Source organism: Taudactylus pleione, unplaced genomic scaffold (genome assembly GCF_031769625.1).
Source record: "Taudactylus pleione unplaced genomic scaffold, aTauple2 ptg000442l, whole genome shotgun sequence".
NCBI lineage: Eukaryota > Metazoa > Chordata > Amphibia > Anura > Myobatrachidae > Taudactylus > Taudactylus pleione.
In genome coordinates this window covers 9,291,504-9,312,256 of record NW_028284844.1, presented here as the reverse complement: position 1 = coordinate 9,312,256, position 20,753 = coordinate 9,291,504, and the positions used below count along the sequence as shown (strand labels likewise).

Below are 20,753 nucleotides of genomic sequence, written 5' to 3'. Positions count from 1 at the left end.
TTTTATAAAATGTACTTGATAAATGCTAAGAAGAGATGAGAACTGACTAAGTTTAAATCTATATAAGAGTCCTTAGTTTTTTGTAATTGGTTGGAATTTGTCAGTAGTTGCTATGTAGAGTAGTTTGGGGGGGGGGTTGTCATGGTTGATTGGTCGCTGACCATGTGGGAGCTCGTGGGAGTGGCTTGGTGGACTTTATAGGACTGGGGTACGCCCAGCAACTTCCTTTTTCTGGATGGTGTTTGTCCTGGGTGCCATTCTCAGGAACTGTATCCGTGTTTTGCCTTGTGCTCCAGCGATGGCTTCTGGTGGTGCTGGGATCTCGGGTGGTAGCGCCGTGGCCGGTCCTGATACAGGGGACGTGATCGTTGCCCCTGATGTTGCGGTGCCGGAGGCTGTCGGTGACGGGATGTCGGGTCTGGCTGGTGGTGAGTCTGCTGTCCCTCCTTTGCAGTTCGATACGGAATCTTCAGGGTCTAGCGATAGTAGCTCCTCGTCTAGCTCTCCGCCGCGCCCGCGAAAATTAGCTAAACTGGTTGCGCAGCGTTTGGTTAAGAAAGCGGCTAAGCGTACGTCAGCTCCGGCTGCTGTTGTAGCGCCTGTTGAAGATGCGGGTATGGTTCACTGTGCCAATACGGCAGTGGACAGGGGTTTGCGTAAGCGAGTTAGGGACAAGATTCGCAAGGGTAAGTTTGTGGATGTTTTTTCTCTAACCGAAGACATGAAGAAAGCTTTAGATAAAGCCAAAAAACCTGGGGGTGGCGGGGAGGATTCTTGCCGTGGTTTTCATCATTGGCTTAGCGGTATACTGGTTTTTTCGGCCTGCTACCTTGAAACGCGCCCAATGGAGCACCGTAATGTAATAAAGTATATTCATTTGGTGCATGATATTTTTATCAAATCCAAGGGCTTTGTTTGGAGAGATTACGACGAACAGTTTCGTAGGAAGCAGGACGGTCAGCTGGTTATGCCTCTGGGCCGTAAAGATGTGGAGGTCTGGTTAGCTGTTACACAGGAAACTAAGGCGCCTGCGGAAGGGGCACAAGGTAGGAAGGCTTCTCTCCCTTCACGTGCTGGAGCGAACATGCTCGGTAAAGGGAAGTGTTTCGCCTATAATGACTCTCTGTGTTCCCGGGGGTCAGGGTGTCATTTTCGTCACTCCTGCCGCATCTGTAACGGTAGTCACCCCGCTAAAGACTGTAAGTCAGGAACAAAGGGCGGTTCAGGGGGCAGGTCTGACGCTACCGGAGTTGACAAGTAAGGCCTATTCTCCGGTGGTGCTAGACGAGTTAGCGAAATGGTTGGGCTGGTATCCTTTGCGGGACGAGTCCCAATTTTTGCTGGATGGTTTTCGTTTGGGTTTCCGGTTACCCGTAGCTGGCGCTTTGCATGTAGTCTCCTCCCGGAACTTCCTCATGTGGTACGACAGAAAGTCTTTGCTGAAGTGGCGTTGGGCCGTATGTCCGGGCCTTTTCCCTCCCCTCCTTTGCAGGACCTATGCATTTCTCCCCTTGGAGTCGTGCCCAAAAAGGTCCAGGGTAAATTCCGTTTGATACAGCATTTGTCGTACCCTCATGGGGGCTCTGTGAACGATGCAATACCCCACTCGCTTTGCCAAGTGCAGTACCAGCTATTTGATGAGGCGCTCGCTATGATTAGGGGTTTTGGTCCTGGGGCGTTGATGGCAAAATTGGATGTGGAATCTGCTTTCCGCCTGCTTCCGTTGCACCCCGAGTCCCTACGTTTTATGGGTTTTATGTTGGATGGTCAATTTTTTGTTGACATGTGCCTCCCCATGGGCTGTGCTATCTCGTGTGCTTATTTTGAAAAGTTCAGCACCTTTTTGCATTGGTGTATCCAGGCTGGCACTGGCCATGCCGGTATCGCACATTATTTGGACGACTTTTTGTTCGTCGGCCCGCATGATAGCACAGTTTGTGGGGATGTGTTGTTTACTGCGCAGGCCCTTTTTCGGGTGCTCGGCGTTCCTGTGGCCACAGACAAGACAGAGGGTCCGACTTCTTGCTTGTCTTACCTAGGTATCGAAGTGGACACAGTTGCTGGGTGCTGCCGTTTGCCGGACGATAAGGTGCAGCGATTGCTAGGTCAGATTCAAGGTTGCTTAGATTCTCGGCGGGTTAAATTGCGCCATGTGCAGTCGGTTCTCGGTTCATTTCACTTTGCGTGTCGGATCATCCCGATGGGGAGGGTGTTTTGCCGTAAATTGGAGCGGGCCATTGCGGGGGTCTCCAACCCGCATTTTAGTGTTCGCCTTTCCAGGGAAATCCTAGATGACCTCCGGGTGTGGGCTTCATTTTTGTTGGATTTCAACCTCGAGTTAATTTGGCCATTGCAGCCGGTTGACAATGCTGAATTGCAGTTGTTCACCGATGCTGCAGGTTCAACTGGCTTCGGGGCATATTTTCAGGGGGAATGGTGCGCTGCTCCATGGCCGGCATCATGGATAGCTCGCGGATTGCAGTCTAACCTGTTGTTATTGGAACTTTTTCCGATAATTGTGGCTGTGGATTTGTGGGCTGACAGTTTGTCTAACCAGAACATAATTTTTTGGTGTGACAACCTGGGCGTGGTGCACGCTATTAATAATCAGCGTTCTTCTTCTCCTATGGCGCTGCGTCTGTTGAGGTTTTTAGTTTTGAGATGTTTGAAGGCGAATATTGTCTTTAGGGCGAGGCATGTACCGGGCATTGAAAACGGGATAGCGGATTCACTATCCCGCTTTCAATTTGATAGGTTTCGGGTGTTGGCCCCTGAGGCTAATCCGATTGGGATGACGTGTCCGTCTTCTGTCTGGCAGATTGTCGAGCCGGACTAATTGGTCTGGCCCGGAAGTCCCTGGCTCCATCAACTTTGCGAGTTTACGAGGCAGCTTGGCGCGACTGGGAGGCTTATCGGGTTAGGCATCCTGCGGTGGGTAAGTCTTTAGATCAGCGTTTAGTTGAATTTGTGTGGGACCATTATCAGAGGGGCCGATCTAAGGCGGCCATGGCTTCTGCCCTTGCAGGTATTGCTTTTTTCTCTCGCCTTCATGGCGATCATGATCCCACAAAGTCCTTTGTGCTGTCTAAGGCCCTTAAGGGTTGGGCTAAAGAAAATCCCAGGGTGGCTGATTCTCGCCGGCCGATTGACCTGGCCCTGCTGCAGAGGTTGATAGGGGTAGTTTCATTGATTACATCTTCCGAATTTGAGTCTTTTTTGTTACGTTTAGCGTTTGCGCTTGCTTTTTTTGGCGCGTTTCGGATTAGTGAGCTTGTGGCATCTAGTAAGAGGTCTGCTGATTCAGGGCTATTATTTAAGCATGTGGTAATCCAGGCGGGGGCTATCCTGTGCAAAATTCCACGTTCCAAAACGGATCAGTTAGGGCGTGGGCGTTGGGTTACCATCAAGCCGCATGCTAATTCTGAGATTTGCCCTTTGCGCTTGGCTGGGATATATGCGGGTCTGCGCCCGTCGGTTGGCGCGCAATGGTTATTACATGCTGACTCCTCTCCTTTGACTAAGTTTCAGTTTGCTGCTGTGTTTAAGCGCTGTTTGGGTCAGCTGGGTTTAGATGTTGCGCATTACGGGACGCATTCTTTCCGTATTGGCGCGGCTACTTGTGCAGCAGCTAGCGGATTGCCTCCATCTGCCATTCAAGCAATTGGGAGATGGAGGTCATCCGCCTATAAATCATATGTTAGATGTGATAAGCTTTAAGTTGTGTTTTTCTCACCCAGAAACGTAGTTTACCCGCCAGTTTTTGAATGGCTAGCATTCAAAAATTGAGGGTGTGAAGGGATTTTTTAATTTTTCCTCCAAAGAAAAAAGGGCCGTAATTCAATTGGCTTATTATACACGGCTCATGGATCACTAGGACAAACAGGAGGTTTTTTGGATTTTCTCCTTCGCCTGGGCATTGTTACTAACATTCTCCTCCTAAGTTACCTCTATCCTCTTCATATAATGTTTCTTTACTGACGTTTTAGTTCTTTTTGCTCTTTTACAGCTATGTCCGTGTCTTCTGAGCAAGTCTGGCTTGTGGGCCATTCGTTTATTTATTGGGCTGAAAGGCATGCGATGGCAAAAAGGGCATCCCTGTTGTTAGGGGGGCGTCAGGTTCGTTGGTTTGGAGTCAGGGGCATGCGGTGGCCAGCTCTTTTAGAATTCTTGTTTCAGCAGGAGATGCGCTGTGGGCGCCCGGCATGGCTGGTGATTCACCTCGGAGGCAATGATGTGGGGCAGTCTAAGGGTATAGATCTGATCTTGCGGATGCAGGCTGATTTGTGCGCCCTTCGGTCCCGGTGGCCGGAGGTGCGCTTGGTATGGTCGGAAATTATCCCTCGCCATGTATGGAGGGGTTCAAGGGACTTGTTGGCTTTGGATAAGGCTTGCAGGAAGATTAACAAGGCTGTTTCTCGTTTTGTCTCCGGGTCAGGTGGTTTGGTGGTTCGGCACCCAAGTTTACGTTTAGAGCAGGCTCCGTTTTTTCGCCCTGATGGGGTGCATTTATCAGATTTGGGGTTAGGTGTGTTTTTGGGTGATGTTATTTCCTGTTTGGATGCGGTCTAGTGTTTTGGTTTGGGTGGCAGGCTGCGGTTCTTTGGAACCTGGCGGTGGCGGGAAGGTGCTACAATCCAGCGGCCACGTAAAGTGTAAGAGTATTCGTTGTGGAGCACATATCCTTTAAATGGTCGTAGTATGGCCTACCTCTGCGGGAGGACTTTGGGCGTCAGTCTCTGCGGACACGCTCGTACTATGCAATATCATAGGGGTTGTGAGTCTTCGCAGCTTAGCTTACAATGACCACAGGGGGGGCGTTTCAGTCGCTCCCTAATATTGGTCACAATGGCCACAGGGGGGGGCATATCAGTCGTCCCCTAATATTGGCTAAGATCATATGGCTGGAGCTGGTTGTAGCATCCTTCTTTGCCTCCCAATAAAGTAAATTCAATAATTTAAGTATAATTCAGGGTCATACCTTTAATAAAGAAAGTTATGACCATTTAACCAAAGCAGTCTGTGTCCTGTCTTTATTTTAGTATAAGTTAGTGTAAGCTGTTATATATTGTGTTTAATTGCAATAAAGTTATGGACGCCTTAGAAGAGATGAGAACTGACTAAGTTTAAATCTATATAAGAGTCCTTAGTTTTTTGTAATTGGTTGGAATTTGTCAGTAGTTGCTAGGTAGAGTAGTTTGGGGGGGGGTTGTCATGGTTGATTGGTCACTGACCATGTGGGAGCTCGTGGGAGTGGCTTGGTGGACTTTATAGGACTGGGGTACGCCCCGCAACTTCCTTTTCTGGATGGTGTTTGTCCCTCCCTCCCTTCCCTATTTCTTTACTGTGCATTTGTTGTGTATGTTTTTACTAACATTTTTATTGTTGTGTCTCGGCGGGAAGGTGCTACAATCCAGCGGCCACGTAAAGTGTAAGAGTATTCGTTGTGGAGCACATATCCTTTAAATGGTCGTAGTATGGCCTACCTCTGCGGGAGGACTTTGGGCGTCAGTCTCTGCTGACACGCTCGTACTATGCAATATCATAGGGGTTGTGAGTCTTCGCAGCTTAGCTTACAATGACCACAGGGGGGGCGTTTCAGTCGCTCCCTAATATTGGTCACAATGGCCACGGGGGGGCGTATCAGTCGTCCCCTAATATTGGCTAAGATCATATGGCTGGAGCTGGTTGTAGCATCCTTCTTTGCCTCCCAATAAAGTAAATTCAATAATTTAAGTATAATTCAGGGTCATACCTTTAATAAAGAAAGTTATGACCATTTAACCAAAGCAGTCTGTGTCCTGTCTTTATTTTAGTATAAGTTAGTGTAAGCTGTTATATATTGTGTTTAATTGCAATAAAGTTATGGACGCCTTACTAGAAAATGATTGGTTGCTATGGGCAACTACTCTACTTATCCAGTCTCTTGAAGGTTTGATACATTTCCCCACAGTCTCCCATTGGCTAACTTATGGCTATTTAAACAGAATGTTCTTAGTGCCAGGCCAGCACTCTGATGATGTCCTGGTGATGAAAGGCGTAGTGAAATTTTGACATTACAAGTTATGCAGTAAAGCTGTTTGGCGTCATATGCACCACTCTGCTGTGATTGCAGGTAAAAGCAGGCCCACATGGGACTAGGTATGCATTCAGTCTCTATATAAAGCTATTCAATAATCTATTGTTTTTAATGCACCATTGAACTCTCTATTTCACAAATCTGTGAGTATTTGGGCATATTAAAAAGGGGAAGCAGCAGACCTGCAAGGTGTCTTGGTTCCTGGAAGAAGTCAGGATATTTATTTGCTGAGATGAATATCCTTAATACAACAGTTTTATTTTGAACTTTGATGCTTAATCTCAGATACCTCTGTATATTATGCGCTGTTGTTTGTGTTATAAATCTTAGATATGTTCATTATACTGTATCTCTTTTCTCTTTGCTGGCATAGATAGTGGTGTGTAATACCCCTTTTATACCAGAGCTAAAACCCGGGTTATTGCAGGGTTAACCCGGGTAGCTCCTTGGTGTAAAAGGGGACAGGGTTGGATTCCTGGGTTGAGTGACCCAGCAATCCAACCCAGGTAACTTTCAGGGTTTAACACGGGAATGACCCATGAAATCCTGCAGTGTAAATGGCGCGTTACGGGTCACGATGACCTGGAGTGCGCCGAATGCCGGACGATTGGACGGCTTCAGTGGCGCCTGGAGATGATGTCACTGTGGACCCGGCTCCGGTGTGAACGAAGCCGACTAATTTCCTGGTCTGATCCGGTTTGGAACCCTGAAGCTCATTCAGACCCGCTCGCTAGATGCGTTCTTTCGCTCCCAGCGTATGCAAATTCGGCTAAGTGACGGCATGGCAGGCGATCGCACGGCAAGGCATAAGCACGCCCACTATGTCTTGGCGTGTTATCACTTTGTGTATGCAGACACCCACCAGCTTGTCTTAAGATACCCACTAATACACGTCATCTCCAGGAAGTGTATGCAAGCATCGGTACATCGGAGGCGAACACAGTGCTTGAGGTTGACTATACCCTACCTCAAGTACTGCGATCACTTGAGTGTAAAAAACAGCCAGTTGATGTGTACTATGACGCTTCATTTTAATTATGCACGCCTCTGAAACTGCGTTATTTTGGTCAGGCACGCCTGGGTTGACATCTACACTCCCCTGTTTCTAGTGGCCGGCCCCTGTTACCACCCACAACGGCTTCTCCTGTCACTCACTCTGGTGGGCTGTCTATGCTCGGTGAACGAATGCTTCTTAGCGTCCGGGTCTGAATCAGCTCCCCTGTTCCAACCTCCGGGTCAGACCCGGAATTTAGGTATAAAAGCATATATATATATATATATATATATATATATATATATATATATATATTACACACACACACAACGGAGGTAGACACTCCTGTAACATAAGGCATACTCGCCGTGGTGCACACTGAAAGAGGTTTAGGTAGAAGCAATGGTCGGTGTCACTCTCCGGTCTTGTAAGCAAAGATAGTAGCCAGTCGCAAAGTCAACGTTTCGAGTTTATTAGAAAACTCGTCATCAGGACATACAAAGAATGTGTCTTAACTCTTATCTTATATACCCCAAGTGTCACCCCCGGTGTGCCTGATTGTCCGCAGCCATGCTTACGGCTCCCGCTCAGTCCGCGTCACATGACGATGACGTCATAGGGGCCGTCACATCACCCGGACAACCTGACCCACGCTACTCACATAAATTAAACAATAAAACTTTACACAGACAAAAAAACAAATAAACATTAAAAACATGGTTGGATCAAACACTAGCGTGGTAACATTTTCTGAAGTGCGATCTTCCTATAACAGCACTATAAAAGCGTTGCAGTGCATCTAATATCAAATACATATATACACCTACTGTATATAAACATTACAATAAATCCAGGGTTTATACTAAGTATACCACGCTAGTGTTGTGCCCTATATCTGGAATTATATACCTAGATATATGCATTTTGTTTGAGCATTTCTATCAACTGGAGGTCTAGTTATTATTGACTGCATAATATATATATGTATGTGTATCTTTTGATATATCATCAGTTACATATACTTTCTTATTTGATCCAACCATGTTTTTAATGTTTATATGTTTTTTTGTCTGTGTAAAGTTTTATTGTTCAATTTATGTGAGTAGCGTGGGTCAGGTTGTCCGAGTGATGTGACGGCCCCCAGGACGTCATCGTCATCTGACGCGGACTGAGCGGGAGCCGGAAGCATGGCTGCGGACAATCAGGCACACCGGGGGTGACACTTGGAGTATATAAGATAAGAGTTAAGACACATTCTTTGTATGTCCTGATGACGAGTTTTCTAATAAACTCGAAACGTTGACTTTGCGACTGGCTACTATCTTTGCTTACAAGACCGGAGAGTGACACCGACCATTGCTTCTATATATGTATATATGCTGGGTGACTACCTGATTGGGTAAGGGGTGCACTCACCAAACTTAAACAGGCAGCTGGATTTTATTCATTTTGGAGCCATAAACACTGCATCAATGGCTTCAATATGAATAAAATCCACTGCCTGTTTAAGTCTAGTGAGTGCACCCCATTGTGTGTATATGTGTGTGTGTGCAAGGCTGCCATCAGAAATTCTGGGGCCCGGTACTAACAAAATAGGCAGGGCCCCGCTCCCCCTGGATATAGGGCAGAGTTGGTCGGAGTTGTGGATAACCTGGGTGAAGCTATATCAGGGGTGCTGCCTAAATTGGTGCGCAAAACAGGGATGGCTAGGCATGGTGGTGGGGGGTGGCACAGGGCAGAGAAGACTAGACAAGGGGGGACACTCTGCTTGGAATGGTGGACTGGGGTAGCAAAGGGCAGGGAAGATTGGTTGGACTAGGGGGGGAAGAGGGCAGTAGGGGAGGGGCAGAGAAGGCAGACAGGCAGGCTGGACATGGGGGGGGGGGGCGCAGGGAAGGCTGGCTGGACTAGGGGGGGCAGGGAAGGCAGGCTGGCTGAACTGGGGGGGAAAAGGAAAGGCTGGCTGGCTGAACGGAGGGGAACAGTGCAGGGAAGGCTGGCTGGACAAGAGAGGGGGGGCACAGGGCAGGATCAGCATACCTGCTTGCCTGTTCTTCTGTCCTGATAGAAGGGGGCCCGGCTGGCAGCGACAAGGAATGCACCGGGTGGCAGCAGGCAGGGAGAAAGATCATCAGCGCTGCTCCTGATTGGCTGCCGTTCCGCGAGTTAATCACAGCTTGCTCCCGGCTCCAGTCCATAGTTGATATGTCACAGCGCTGATGATCTTTCTCCCTGCCTGCCGCCGCCCGGTGCATACCTCGTCGCTCTCTGCCGGGCCCCTTCTCTCTCCGGGCCCTGTACAAGAGTCCCGGCAGTTCCCCCCTGATGGCGGCCCTGTGTGTGTGTGTGGGGATGTGCGCTTGCCCCCTGTGTTTTTTTTTTTTTTAATGATAAAGAGTTCTTTTTATCTAAAATCATGTAATTTTTGCAATCCAAAACACAATATTCGTAATTAAAATTTGAATTTAGAACCGCTGGAAGATCAGAACCACGACTCGGATCTGTCCGGAGTCAAATCTATCTATCTATCTATCTGTCTATCTTCTATTTATCTATCTATATCTCATATCTAACTATCTATCTTCTATCTATCTATCTTTTATCTATCTCATATCTATCTATCTACAGTATCTATCTATCTTCTATCTATCTCATATCTATCTATCTTCTATATATCTCATATCTATCTATCTATCTATCTATCTATCTATCTCATATCTATCTATCTTCTCTCTATCTCATATCTATCTATCTATCTATCTATCTGTCTATCTTCTATTTATCTATCTTCTCTCTATCTCATATCTATCTATATATCTATCTTCTATCTCATATCTATCTATCATTTATCTATCTCATATCTATCTATCTTCTATCTATCTCATATCTATCTATCTATCTCATATCTATCTATCTTCTCTCTATCTCATATCTATCTATCTATCTATCTATCTATCTATCTATCTATCTATCTCATATCTATCTATCTTCTCTCTATCTCATATCTATCAATCTATCTATCTATCTTCTATATATCTCATATCTATCTATCTATCTATCTCATATCTATCTATCTCATATCTTTCTATCTATCTATCTATGATAGAGAGTTCTTTTTATCTAAAATCATGTAATTTTTGCAATCCAAAACACAACATTCGTAATTAAAATTTGAATTTTGAACCGCTGGAAGATCAGAACCACGACTCGGATCTGTCCGGATTCATATCTATCTATCTCATATCTATATATCTATCTATCTATCTCATATCTATCTATCTATCTCATATCTATCTATCTTCTCTCTATCTCATATCTATCTATCTCATATCTTTCTATCTATCTATCTATCTATCTATCTATCTATCTATCTCATATCTATCTATCTTCTCTCTATCTCATATCTATCAATCTATCTCATATCTATCTATCTTCTATATATCTCATATCTATCTATCTATCTATCTATCTATCTATCTATCTATCTCATATCTTTCTATCTATCTATCTATCTATGATAAAGAGTTCTTTTTATCTAAAATCATGTAATTTTTGCAATCCAAAACACAACATTCGTAATTAAAATTTGAATTTTGAACCGCTGGAAGATCAGAACCACGACTCGGATCTGTCCGGATTCATATCTATCTATCTATCTATCTATCTATCTCATATCTATATATCCATCTTCTATCTATCTAGCTATCTATATTACTGTACTTTATGATTTGTATTTTTCCTGTTTGCTGTTTACGTGCTTACATGTTGGTTGTTCAGTGCTGTTCGTCATTATTATTATTATTATTATTATTATTATTCTGTCTCTGTAACAATATATGTGACATGAAGCTGACATAATACCAAGCTCTGGAATGTTCACATCTGGCTGGAAAGTTCCTCGCTTCCTGCCTGCAACCGCTGCAATCACCTGAAGGAGTTTGTGTAAGAACCAGGCCATACCACAAGCTCAGCCAGGGTCAGGGATTGCTCCTCCTCCCAGGCAGCACCACCTCACTCATGTTGTGCTCAATGTTTCACTTTATTGCAGTTGAAGCCAAAATGCATCCCAGATGTGCCTGGCAGGAGCTCCTGCAAGGTCACAGCCAAGTTGAGGCGCTTTGGTTGACCTGTGGTGACTCCAGGGTGTCCTGTAAATAGGGGGAGGCATCCCCCCTGCAGAGCTAAGCTAAAACTAAGCAGTCAACCCAGATGAGTTGTGACTTTCTGCTAAGTTCCTTAATTGCAGTACCACTTCCTTCCAGTAGGGGCACTGAGTAATACATTCCAATTACTAATTTTCAAAGTTTCTTTGACATTCTTTTTAAAGTTTGCAAGTCTTTATACAGTGGTTTTAGAATGCAAATGTTTACAACTGTACCAATATGTGGTCTAATATCTGACTGTAGAGCTTACGTGCATTTGAAAACTGGTGTAAAATAGTAAGGTTGAAACAAATTCCGTACATGCCCATACTAACCATCCAACTGATCTGTCAGTTGCATTCCTCAACAGTATTTTAGTATGAGTGATAGGAGGGGTGGCATTTAGATACATCATGTTTGTAATGTATAGTATATTTTAAATAAAACATACTGCGGAATCATATGAACAAGTTTGTTAAACAAACAAACAAACCAACATTGGTATAGAGGTAACATCGAACTTTCTAATAACTTTATGTGTGTTCTCTTTTACACTCACACATCCCGCTGAACCAAGGCAGACATTGCTGCGTAACTGGCTCATACATCCCAACAAGAACCTTTGCAATCTGCCTGGAGCAATACACAACACACAATACAGTATGTAGCACCTATCCTTGTGTTTCTATGCCTATTTCCCTATAGGGTGTAAGCTGGCGAGCAGGGCCCTTCTACTGTTTTACCCAGTCTTGCTTTATTATTGTTTTGTTCCTATTTATAGAGGGCAATGGAATATGCTGGCGCTATATAAATTAATTATATAAGATCGATAATCTTTTCCCAATTACCATGCAATTTGCAATATCTCACGTTTTCATAACTACATATAAAATAGCCAAAATATGTGTTGGTTGGCAAAACATTGGTACCCAACAGCTGCTGACCTGACCCCCTCACTGGACCATTCCAACAAGGCCGGGCCCGGGTAATCAGTACTTCAACCCCCCCCCCCCTCTCAGCAACCCTGCCGATGACTAAATGCTGCCCTTATCCACCCAGCAACAATCAGCCCACATTAGTGTAAACTCCTCCCCTTTCAAGATAGAGAGAGGAGTTTACACAAAGGCGAGCTGAGCCCAACTCCAGGTACAAATATTTGCACCACTCCAATTGTGGTCATCCAGGCAATAGAACTCATGAGCTCACCCAAACCTCCAACTGTCCTGCAAAACTTGCAAGGTATAGGGGAGCGCATGTGTGTTACCAGGCCCGTAGAGAACTGGTTCGGGCCCCCAGTGGGCGTGGCCTAATTGTCGCCTTATCGCTCAATGACAGGCTCGGCTCCCCAGCTGCCTGCGCCCACTGCTATGTCCTTTAACTATCTCTCCAATCGCCCGCCGCTGCTGCCGTGTACAGGGCCGGTGCAAGGTTTCCAGGTGCCCTAGGCAAAGCTATACAACACCGTCCCTGCTCCCCCTCCATCTCCACCCTACCCCTTACAAAAATTGGGTTTCTTAAAATATTTTTTAACGACATAGGGCCTGATTCAGAGCCGTTCGCTATTTGCGGTCGTTCGTTCAAAAACAAGGGGTGCCTATTGAAATGATCAGTTCGCAAATTGCAGTCTGTTCACACCTCTAAGTCTGAATGAGCGAGCAAAACATACGCTCGTTTATTTGTTAAAAACGCCCCCTGGCCGCACGCACCATACGTCATGTCCGCTATTTATTAGATTAATCGAGTACATCGACCAGCGTATGAACTGCTCGCTATTCTTGTGGTTGGTTTTTGCTACCACAATCTTGCGAGCAGTTCTGGCTATAAAATAACCCAGTGACGTGGTCAATGACGCTGCTGTATTAATTATGCACACCCATAAAACGCCCGTTTTGACCTTTAAGCACGCCTGCGTTCGGATCTCCACTCCCCATTTTCAAGCACCTTCCCCTGTTACCACCCACATACGCCTCATTCTGTCACTCAAAATAGCAGGCATTCGCTATATTGCGAGCACATGAATTTCGGCCGCACTGACTGGTTCGCGCATGCGTATAACGATCTGTACGCATGGGCAGATGTGCGAACATCGCTCGGAACGAGCGTACTGCCGCTAGCGAGTGGCTCTGAATGAGGGCCATAACTTTTAAAAAAAAAAACAATATCCAAAAATATTAACACTTTTGAGACTCTCATACAATACCGAGAGCATTTTTGTTTCTGCATAAACTACTGAGACTAGTTTTGTTACCATCAAACAATACTGAGAGCACTATACTGAGGGCATTTTCATGACCGCCATAAACATCACTATTAACTTTTTCAAAATGTATTCACACATTTAGCATCATTGTACAGTAGCAACCCCATTCAGCATAATTAGCCTCTTTCTGTTCGCTAACTCACTATACCCATCAATAATTAATCCCCACATCATCAGTTCTGTACATTACATACTTTATACTGTACATTTGTACATTTATTAATCAAAATATCCCCCATTTTAAACCGCAATAAAAACGTTAAACCATTGATATTACCTATATTACATTAAACCCATCACTCTCATTATAAAATCCATAAGGCTAACCCCTTAAACTGCATACACACACGATTTTTTGAACGATTATCGATAAACTATATCGTTAACGATAATCGTTTGAAAAAATTGTTCACTTTCTAAGTCAAACGATGAACGATAATCGTTCATGTGCGTTCACGTTTGTAGTTCAGTCAGACTTGTCAACTGAACGATTTTCATTAAGGGACTATGCAAAAATAATTTGTAGTTCAAAAAAATCGTTCATTACTCTTTAAAAAATCTGACAGATAATCTGACAGAAAATTGTTTATAAAATCGTTGTTAACAAAGGCCCTGATTCAGACCCACTCGCAAGCGGCTGTCAGCTCGCAAGTGGGTCGATGGTCTGCACTGAGCATGCGCACGACGGAGGGAGCTCCGTCGTGCGCATGCGCCAGACGCAACGAGCGAAGGAAAGTCCTTCGCTCGTTGTTTCTGATCAAAGGGGGCGTGCTGTCGATGTTGATTGACAGCACGCCCCCTTTGGTGGGCGTGCCAGGGGCGTTCCCAAGGGAACGCCTCCCATCAGAAGCCGGCCCACTGACATGATGTCAGTGGGAGTGATTTTGGCTCTGATAGAGCCAAAATCACTCCGGGCCTTGCGGTTGAAAACCTCAACCGCAGGCTCCGGCTCGCAATTTCGATGGTCGCGATGGTCACGACCATCAAACTGCACGCTCGTATAGGCTGTGAGTGGTGACCCACAGCTATACGAGCGTCCAGGAGGACGCTCCATTTTTATGGAGGGCGGCCCTCATTCAGAGCGTGCGCTCTGCTCAGAGCGTACGGCTCTGAATGAGGGCCAAAATCTTTGTGTGTGTATGCAGCTTTATACACATTATCGTTCCTCAACTGTGACAGTACCCCCCCCACTCCACCCCTCCCCCATCTTCACTTACCTGATTCTCTCAGCACTGTGGGCCTAATTCAGACCCGCTCGCGAGCGCAGGATGCTCGCAAGCGGGTCAATGGTGCCCTAATGCGCATGCGCACGACGGAGGGAGCTCCGTCGTGCGCATGCGCGAGACCCGCATAGCGACAGCCAAGCTGTCGCTCCGGGTCTCGCACCAAAGGGGGCGTGCTGTCGATGGTGACTGACAGCACGCCCCCTTTGGTGGGCGTGCCGGGGGAGTGGCTGCCCAGACGGAGGCGTTCCCATGTAGTGATGTCGGTGGGAGTGCTTCAAAAGCACTCCTGGGCTTGCAGCAGCGAGACCCTACCACAGGGTCTCATCGCAAGCCCGATGGTCGCGATGGTCTTGACCATCGCGTCCATCATCATGGACGCTCGCATAAGCTGTGGGTGGTAACCCACAGCTATGCGAGCGTCCAAGAGGCCGCTCCATTTTTAGGTAGGAGGGCCCTGATTCAGAGCGAGCGCTCTGGTCAGAGCGTCTGGCTCTGAATCAGGCCCGGTCGTTAGTTGCAAGCGGTCGCACTGAACCAGGGTGGCCGCTTGCATCCTGAAAGACCGCCTCCTTGTTGATCGCTAAGCTGTGGGTTAACACCCACAGCTCTAGCAACCGACATGGGTGATGGTCGCGATGGTCAAGACCATCGCGACCATCGGGGCTTAGGACCAGACCCTAAGGTTGGGTCTGGGCAAAGGTAAGCCCCAGGGAGCTTCCTGCTCTGATCGAGCAGGAAGCTGCCCACTGACATCATCAATGAGAGCCATAGCGACGGAGCGTCCGTCACTAGCCGGGTCTTGCGCATGCGCACAACGGAGTCGGCTGCAAGTCGGTTGGAAGCGCTCAGCACTTGCGACCGACTCTGAATGACCCCCTAAATCCATATATTTGATAATATGCAAGCGCTTGGTTCGCTAATCTTCATCGTCAGTGCAGATAAGGGCCTGATTCACTACGGGTCGCTATTCTGCTTATATGCACGCACCACAATTGCTAATATCAGCGGTGATATGCAAATGTTTGCATTCGCATTGCGATCGCAGCCTGACATAAGGACGCCCACTTCCCCTTACTCACATCCGTATGCTACGGCAACATAGCAAAACCATCGGTAGCATCGGACCCATTAGCACACTTGCACAAGCCCTGACCTTACTCAGAAATCGCTAACAGCTACGCACGCTATCAGTGCTATGGCTGCTTATGACCACGCCGTAATTTATGCACACCCCTGCAACAGCGTTGAAATGCACTGCGTTCGCCCGACCCCCCCCCATCACCACCCACACTTCCTGTTAATCACTGTGCTCTGGGTCTGCGCAGCCACAACAATCGCAATTCCCATCTCAATTGCTAGTTCGTGCGCACTGCGACGCATACGCATGCGAAGAGCACAAACATCGACTGAATCAAGCCCTTAAACCAGATGATGAACCTGGAAATAGACGTATTTGCACTTTATTATTATTATTATCCTGTAATTATATGGCCCCACTACCGTCCAGCTCTGCTTAGCTCGCAGTTGCATTATACGCCAATGACATCACATATAAAACATGACCGCAGTGGCTAACAAGCGTTTGCACTGGCAGCTGGCGGGTCATTTGAGGACACTACACTGATCAGGCAGAGCAGCAAAGCCAGCGATCCGCTGTAAGCGCACATGTTAGTGGGTACCGTATACGGTGATTGGCGCCATTGGTTTGCATCATCATATACATGTACAGTACATACTATAACTAGCTGTAAGATATCATTAAGGTCTGAAGAAAACAATGTGGGGCTCAAACTGACCATAGGTGAAATTTTTAGAAAAGTAAATGAAGTCTGCAGAAGGGGGGGGAGGTTAATGTAATATCCTGCGTGATTCAGCCATTGGCTCGTCTTTGGCAAGTCTGCCCAATGTTTTATAGGGACAATCATTAAAAGACCAATGAGGGTTGGTTTTGCCTTTTAAATGACTGCCCCTTTAAGACATCGGCCATCATCGTGGGTTTCTGGTGCGAAAAAGTACTTGGGGCTTTTAAATGGTCTCAATAGGCACTATTTAGCATCTGTCAGCAAGTGGTGGAGAATAGCATTTTGATACTTTTTTGGTGGGAAATAAGTATTCCCATCAAATTTGGGGTACATGAAAATGGGTGCAAGCATATTTTTAAGTTGCTAAAGTCAAGCATTACAAAACGCTAAAAACGCACCTTCAGCAATCACCTGCAATCAAAAATACACCTCCCCCATACTTCCAGACACCCCCAAAGGCTATTTCGCTACTTTTCATATTTGTACCCCCACTTTGATTTTTTCAAAGTGATTTTTTGGGGTGTCCTTTGTGGGTTTTTTTTTTCATTTTTTACACAGTTAGCATCAGGGGGTTGTCCAAAGGGTGCAGGGTGGTTCCTGCAACATTGCACCCCAAAACCCCAATTCTGCACTTTTTTCCACTGGGTATTCATAGGCGAAACTATTTTGCCTATTACATTGCGTTATCGCACCGGCGAAAAGACGCTACAATTGAATACCGGATTAAATTAAATCGGCGAAAATGTCGTCATCAGCGAAAAAGTATCGATGAAACAGACTTTTTGCTTCTAATTGAATACGGCGTTAATTAACAGATGTATGGAACTCCGATTTTCAGATGGTTTGAGATCTGCACAGGCACAGAAGCTGTGACATCACTCGCAGTGCCTTGGATGCCGCAGCCTGATTGACAGGTTGCAGGCATTCTGGGGTGGAGTCGGGGACTATTTCTCAAAACAGAGGAGTGTTGCCTCCAATTTGTGGGAGTGCCGAGGACAGTGACTGCGTCTTCCAACGCAGATTTATTGGCCTCGGCAGGCGAGATGAGTAGCCTTAGACTCGCTCAGATGGCCGATGCTGCTTCCGATGTAGTTCTGATGCTGGGTCTTTGGAAATATTTGCAGTTAAAAAACATACACTATCCTAGGCTACAGTAACAGGTCTAAGCATTTTGTCTTTGCAGAATCTCCTGTTATAAAGCTGCTGAAATATCATAAGGCCAAAGAGGGCCGGTATCATTAGAGAACACAGCTGCCTCGCCAGATAAACTTCACTGGGAAACAGACATTGGACAATTGTCAAATAAACAGTGGAAAGACGTAGGGAAGAGCTCAGTGAGGTTTCTGGGAAGGAGCTGTGAAGAGTTTCCAGCTGTACTAGATGTAAAATATCTATGCGCTAGAACAATATTCACCATCTTTGGCGTTTTCCGAATTTTATCAGTTATTTTGGTGGGTTTTAAGTTATTAATTAAGAAAAACTTATTGGACATTTTATTATTATTTTTTTTGTTGATCAGTGACAAGAAAATCCTAGATCAATGGCTATCAAACTCGGTCCTCAGGACCCCACACAGATCAGGTTTTGCAGGTCACCAAGCAGGTGCACAGGTGTATTCATTACTCACTGACATGTTTTAAAAGATCCACAAGTGGAGCTAATTGTTTCACTTGCGTTTCTGTGAGGAGACCTGGAAAACATGCACTGTTTGGTGTCCTGAGGACTGAGTTTGAGAACCTGTGTCCTAGATAACTCATCTTAGATTTAATCACGTACAGAGTCGCCGAGACATCCGAGGGGCCAAGGGTGCTTGAGTGGGGTGTGGCCACACCCTGCTTGGCATTTTCTCCACTAATATGAATGGGAGGGGGTATTGCTCCAGCTTCACGGGATCTGGGCCCTTCAATCAGGAATGGGCTCATCTGTACCAGCTCCACCCCCACCTCAGCATCCTTGATCACATAATATAATATATTATGAAGACAATGTGTGGGGGGGGGGAGCTTTTTTTGTAGCTACTATGGCCCGTATTGAATTTGGAGTGAAAAGCCGTTTTCTCGTGTTTTTGGTGAAAACATTTCGCCTTTGATGTCATTTTCGCCTGGTTTGACTTTCCTCCATATTCAAGGCGGAAAGTCAATCCAATGTAATAGGCGAAAATAGCAGGTGGAAAAAAATTCAGAATTGGGGTTTTGGGGTGCAACGTTGCGGGAACCCCCGTGCAGCCTTCAGACAGTCCCCCAAAGGTAAACTGTCAAAATTAAAAAAAAAAACACTTAAGGACACCCCAAAAAAACCACTTTGAATTTGGGGGTGAAAAAAAAAATGTTGGGGAACAAAAATAAAAACTAGTGAACTTGACTCTGGGAGGGTCCCCAAGTATGCCCCAAGTGTTTTTTTCATTGCAGGGGCTGGCGGTAGGTGGATTTTTCACGATTTTTTCAACCTAACTTTAGCAACTTTAAAACATGCTGAGCCCCATTTTCAAGTACCCCAAATTTGCTGGGATAAATTATTTTCTGCAAAAAATATTGCTGAATACTATTCTGCATCACTTATACAAAAACGCTATTTAGCAGCTATTGAGCCCGTTTAAAAACGCCAAATACCATCAGCAAGCCAAATCGGGGGGTACCATAGGAAACCCCCATGTCAGAGCATCTTTTGGGGGGTGTCAGGCTGATTTCCCCAAAACTGACAGTACTTTCCGCTTGTTTACGTTTCACCGGGTCCCGTTTGCGCCTACTTTCAAATTGAATACGGCGATACGCGGGCATGCGCGCGCTACTTTTCCGCCTGCAAAACACGCGATGTAGGCAAAAAGTCCGGGAGGCAAAAAGTATTGCGGCTCAGCTCAAACTGAATGCGGGCCTATATTGTATACTTGGGTATGTAACTAGTGTGTTTAGTTATAAATGGGAAAGCTGCAATGCTTGTTTCGGATTCGGAGGTGATCTGGAATGTTTTATCTTAATTTTTTTATTACTTTTGTGCATCAGTACAGCTGGCACTGCAGAGTCAGTAGTTAGGATACAGGACGTTACAAACATCTGAATCAAACAGCAACCAGAGACCGCAATTAGCAAAACAGTAGTCAAGGGTACATCAGTAATCAGCATTTCAACCAGCAACACAGAAGTGAAGGGTACAGCAATCAGGAGCACAGTAATCATGTGCACTACAACTAGGAACACAGATGTGAGGAGTACAGAAATCAGCATGGCAATCAGGGGCACTACAACCAGGAACACAGATGTGAGGGGTACAGAAATCATGGGCATGGCAATCATGGGCATGGCAATCAGGGGCACTACAACCAGGAACGCAGATGTGAGGGGTACAGAAATAACAGGAACAGAAATCAGGGACATTGCAAGCAGCAACACAACAACCGACAACACAGATGTGAACAGTATGGCAATCAGGGGCACAGCAACCATAGTCACTACACCAGGGGTACAGAAGTGATGGGTATAGCAATCAGGAGCACCCCAACCAGTATTACAACAATCAGGGGAACTACAACCAGGGGCACAGAATTGATGGGTATGGTAATCTGGAGCACAGCAACCATAGTCACTAAACCAGGGGCACAGAATTGATGGGTATGGTAATCTGGAGCACAGCAACCATAGTCACTAAACCAGGGGCACAGAAGTGATGGGTATGGTAATCTGGAGCACAGCAACCATAGTCACTAAACCAGGGGCACAGAAGTGATGGGTATAGCAATCAGGAGCACAGCAACCATAGTCACTAAACCAGGGGCACAGAAGTGATGGGTATGGTAATCTGGAGCACAGAAACCATAGTCACTAAACCAGGGGCACAGAAGTGATGGGTATGGTAATCTGGAGCACAGCAACCATAGTCACTAAACCAGGGGCACAGAATTGATGGGTATGGTAATCTGGAGCACAGCAACCACAGTCACTAAACCAGGGGCACAGAAGTGATGGGTATGGTAATCTGGAGCACAGCAACCATAGTAACTAAACCAGGGGCACAGAAGTGATGGGTATAGCAATCAGGAGCACAGCAACCAGCATTACAACAATCAGGGGAGCTACAACCAGGAACACAACAACCGGGGGCACAGAAGTGATGGGTATGGTAATCTGGAACACAGCAACCATAGTCACTAAACCAGGGGCACAGAAGTGATGGGTATGGTAATCTGGAGCACAGCAACCATAGTCACTAAACCAGGGGCACAGAAGTGATGGGTATAGCAATCAGGAGCACAGCAACCA

At 46.0% G+C, this 20,753-nt stretch overlaps 1 protein-coding gene across 1 annotated transcript; it reads left to right on the top strand.

The window, feature by feature from the left end:
* Positions 1–298: 298 nt before the first annotated feature.
* Positions 299–3,717, top strand: LOC148505727 (uncharacterized). The gene is made up of 2 exons (XM_088447843.1): positions 299–686; positions 2,789–3,717. The coding sequence occupies exons 1-2, from the start codon at positions 299–301 to the stop codon at positions 3,715–3,717; spliced, it is 1,317 nt and encodes a 438-aa protein (XP_088303969.1).
* The last annotated feature ends 17,036 nt before the right edge of the window (positions 3,718–20,753 follow it).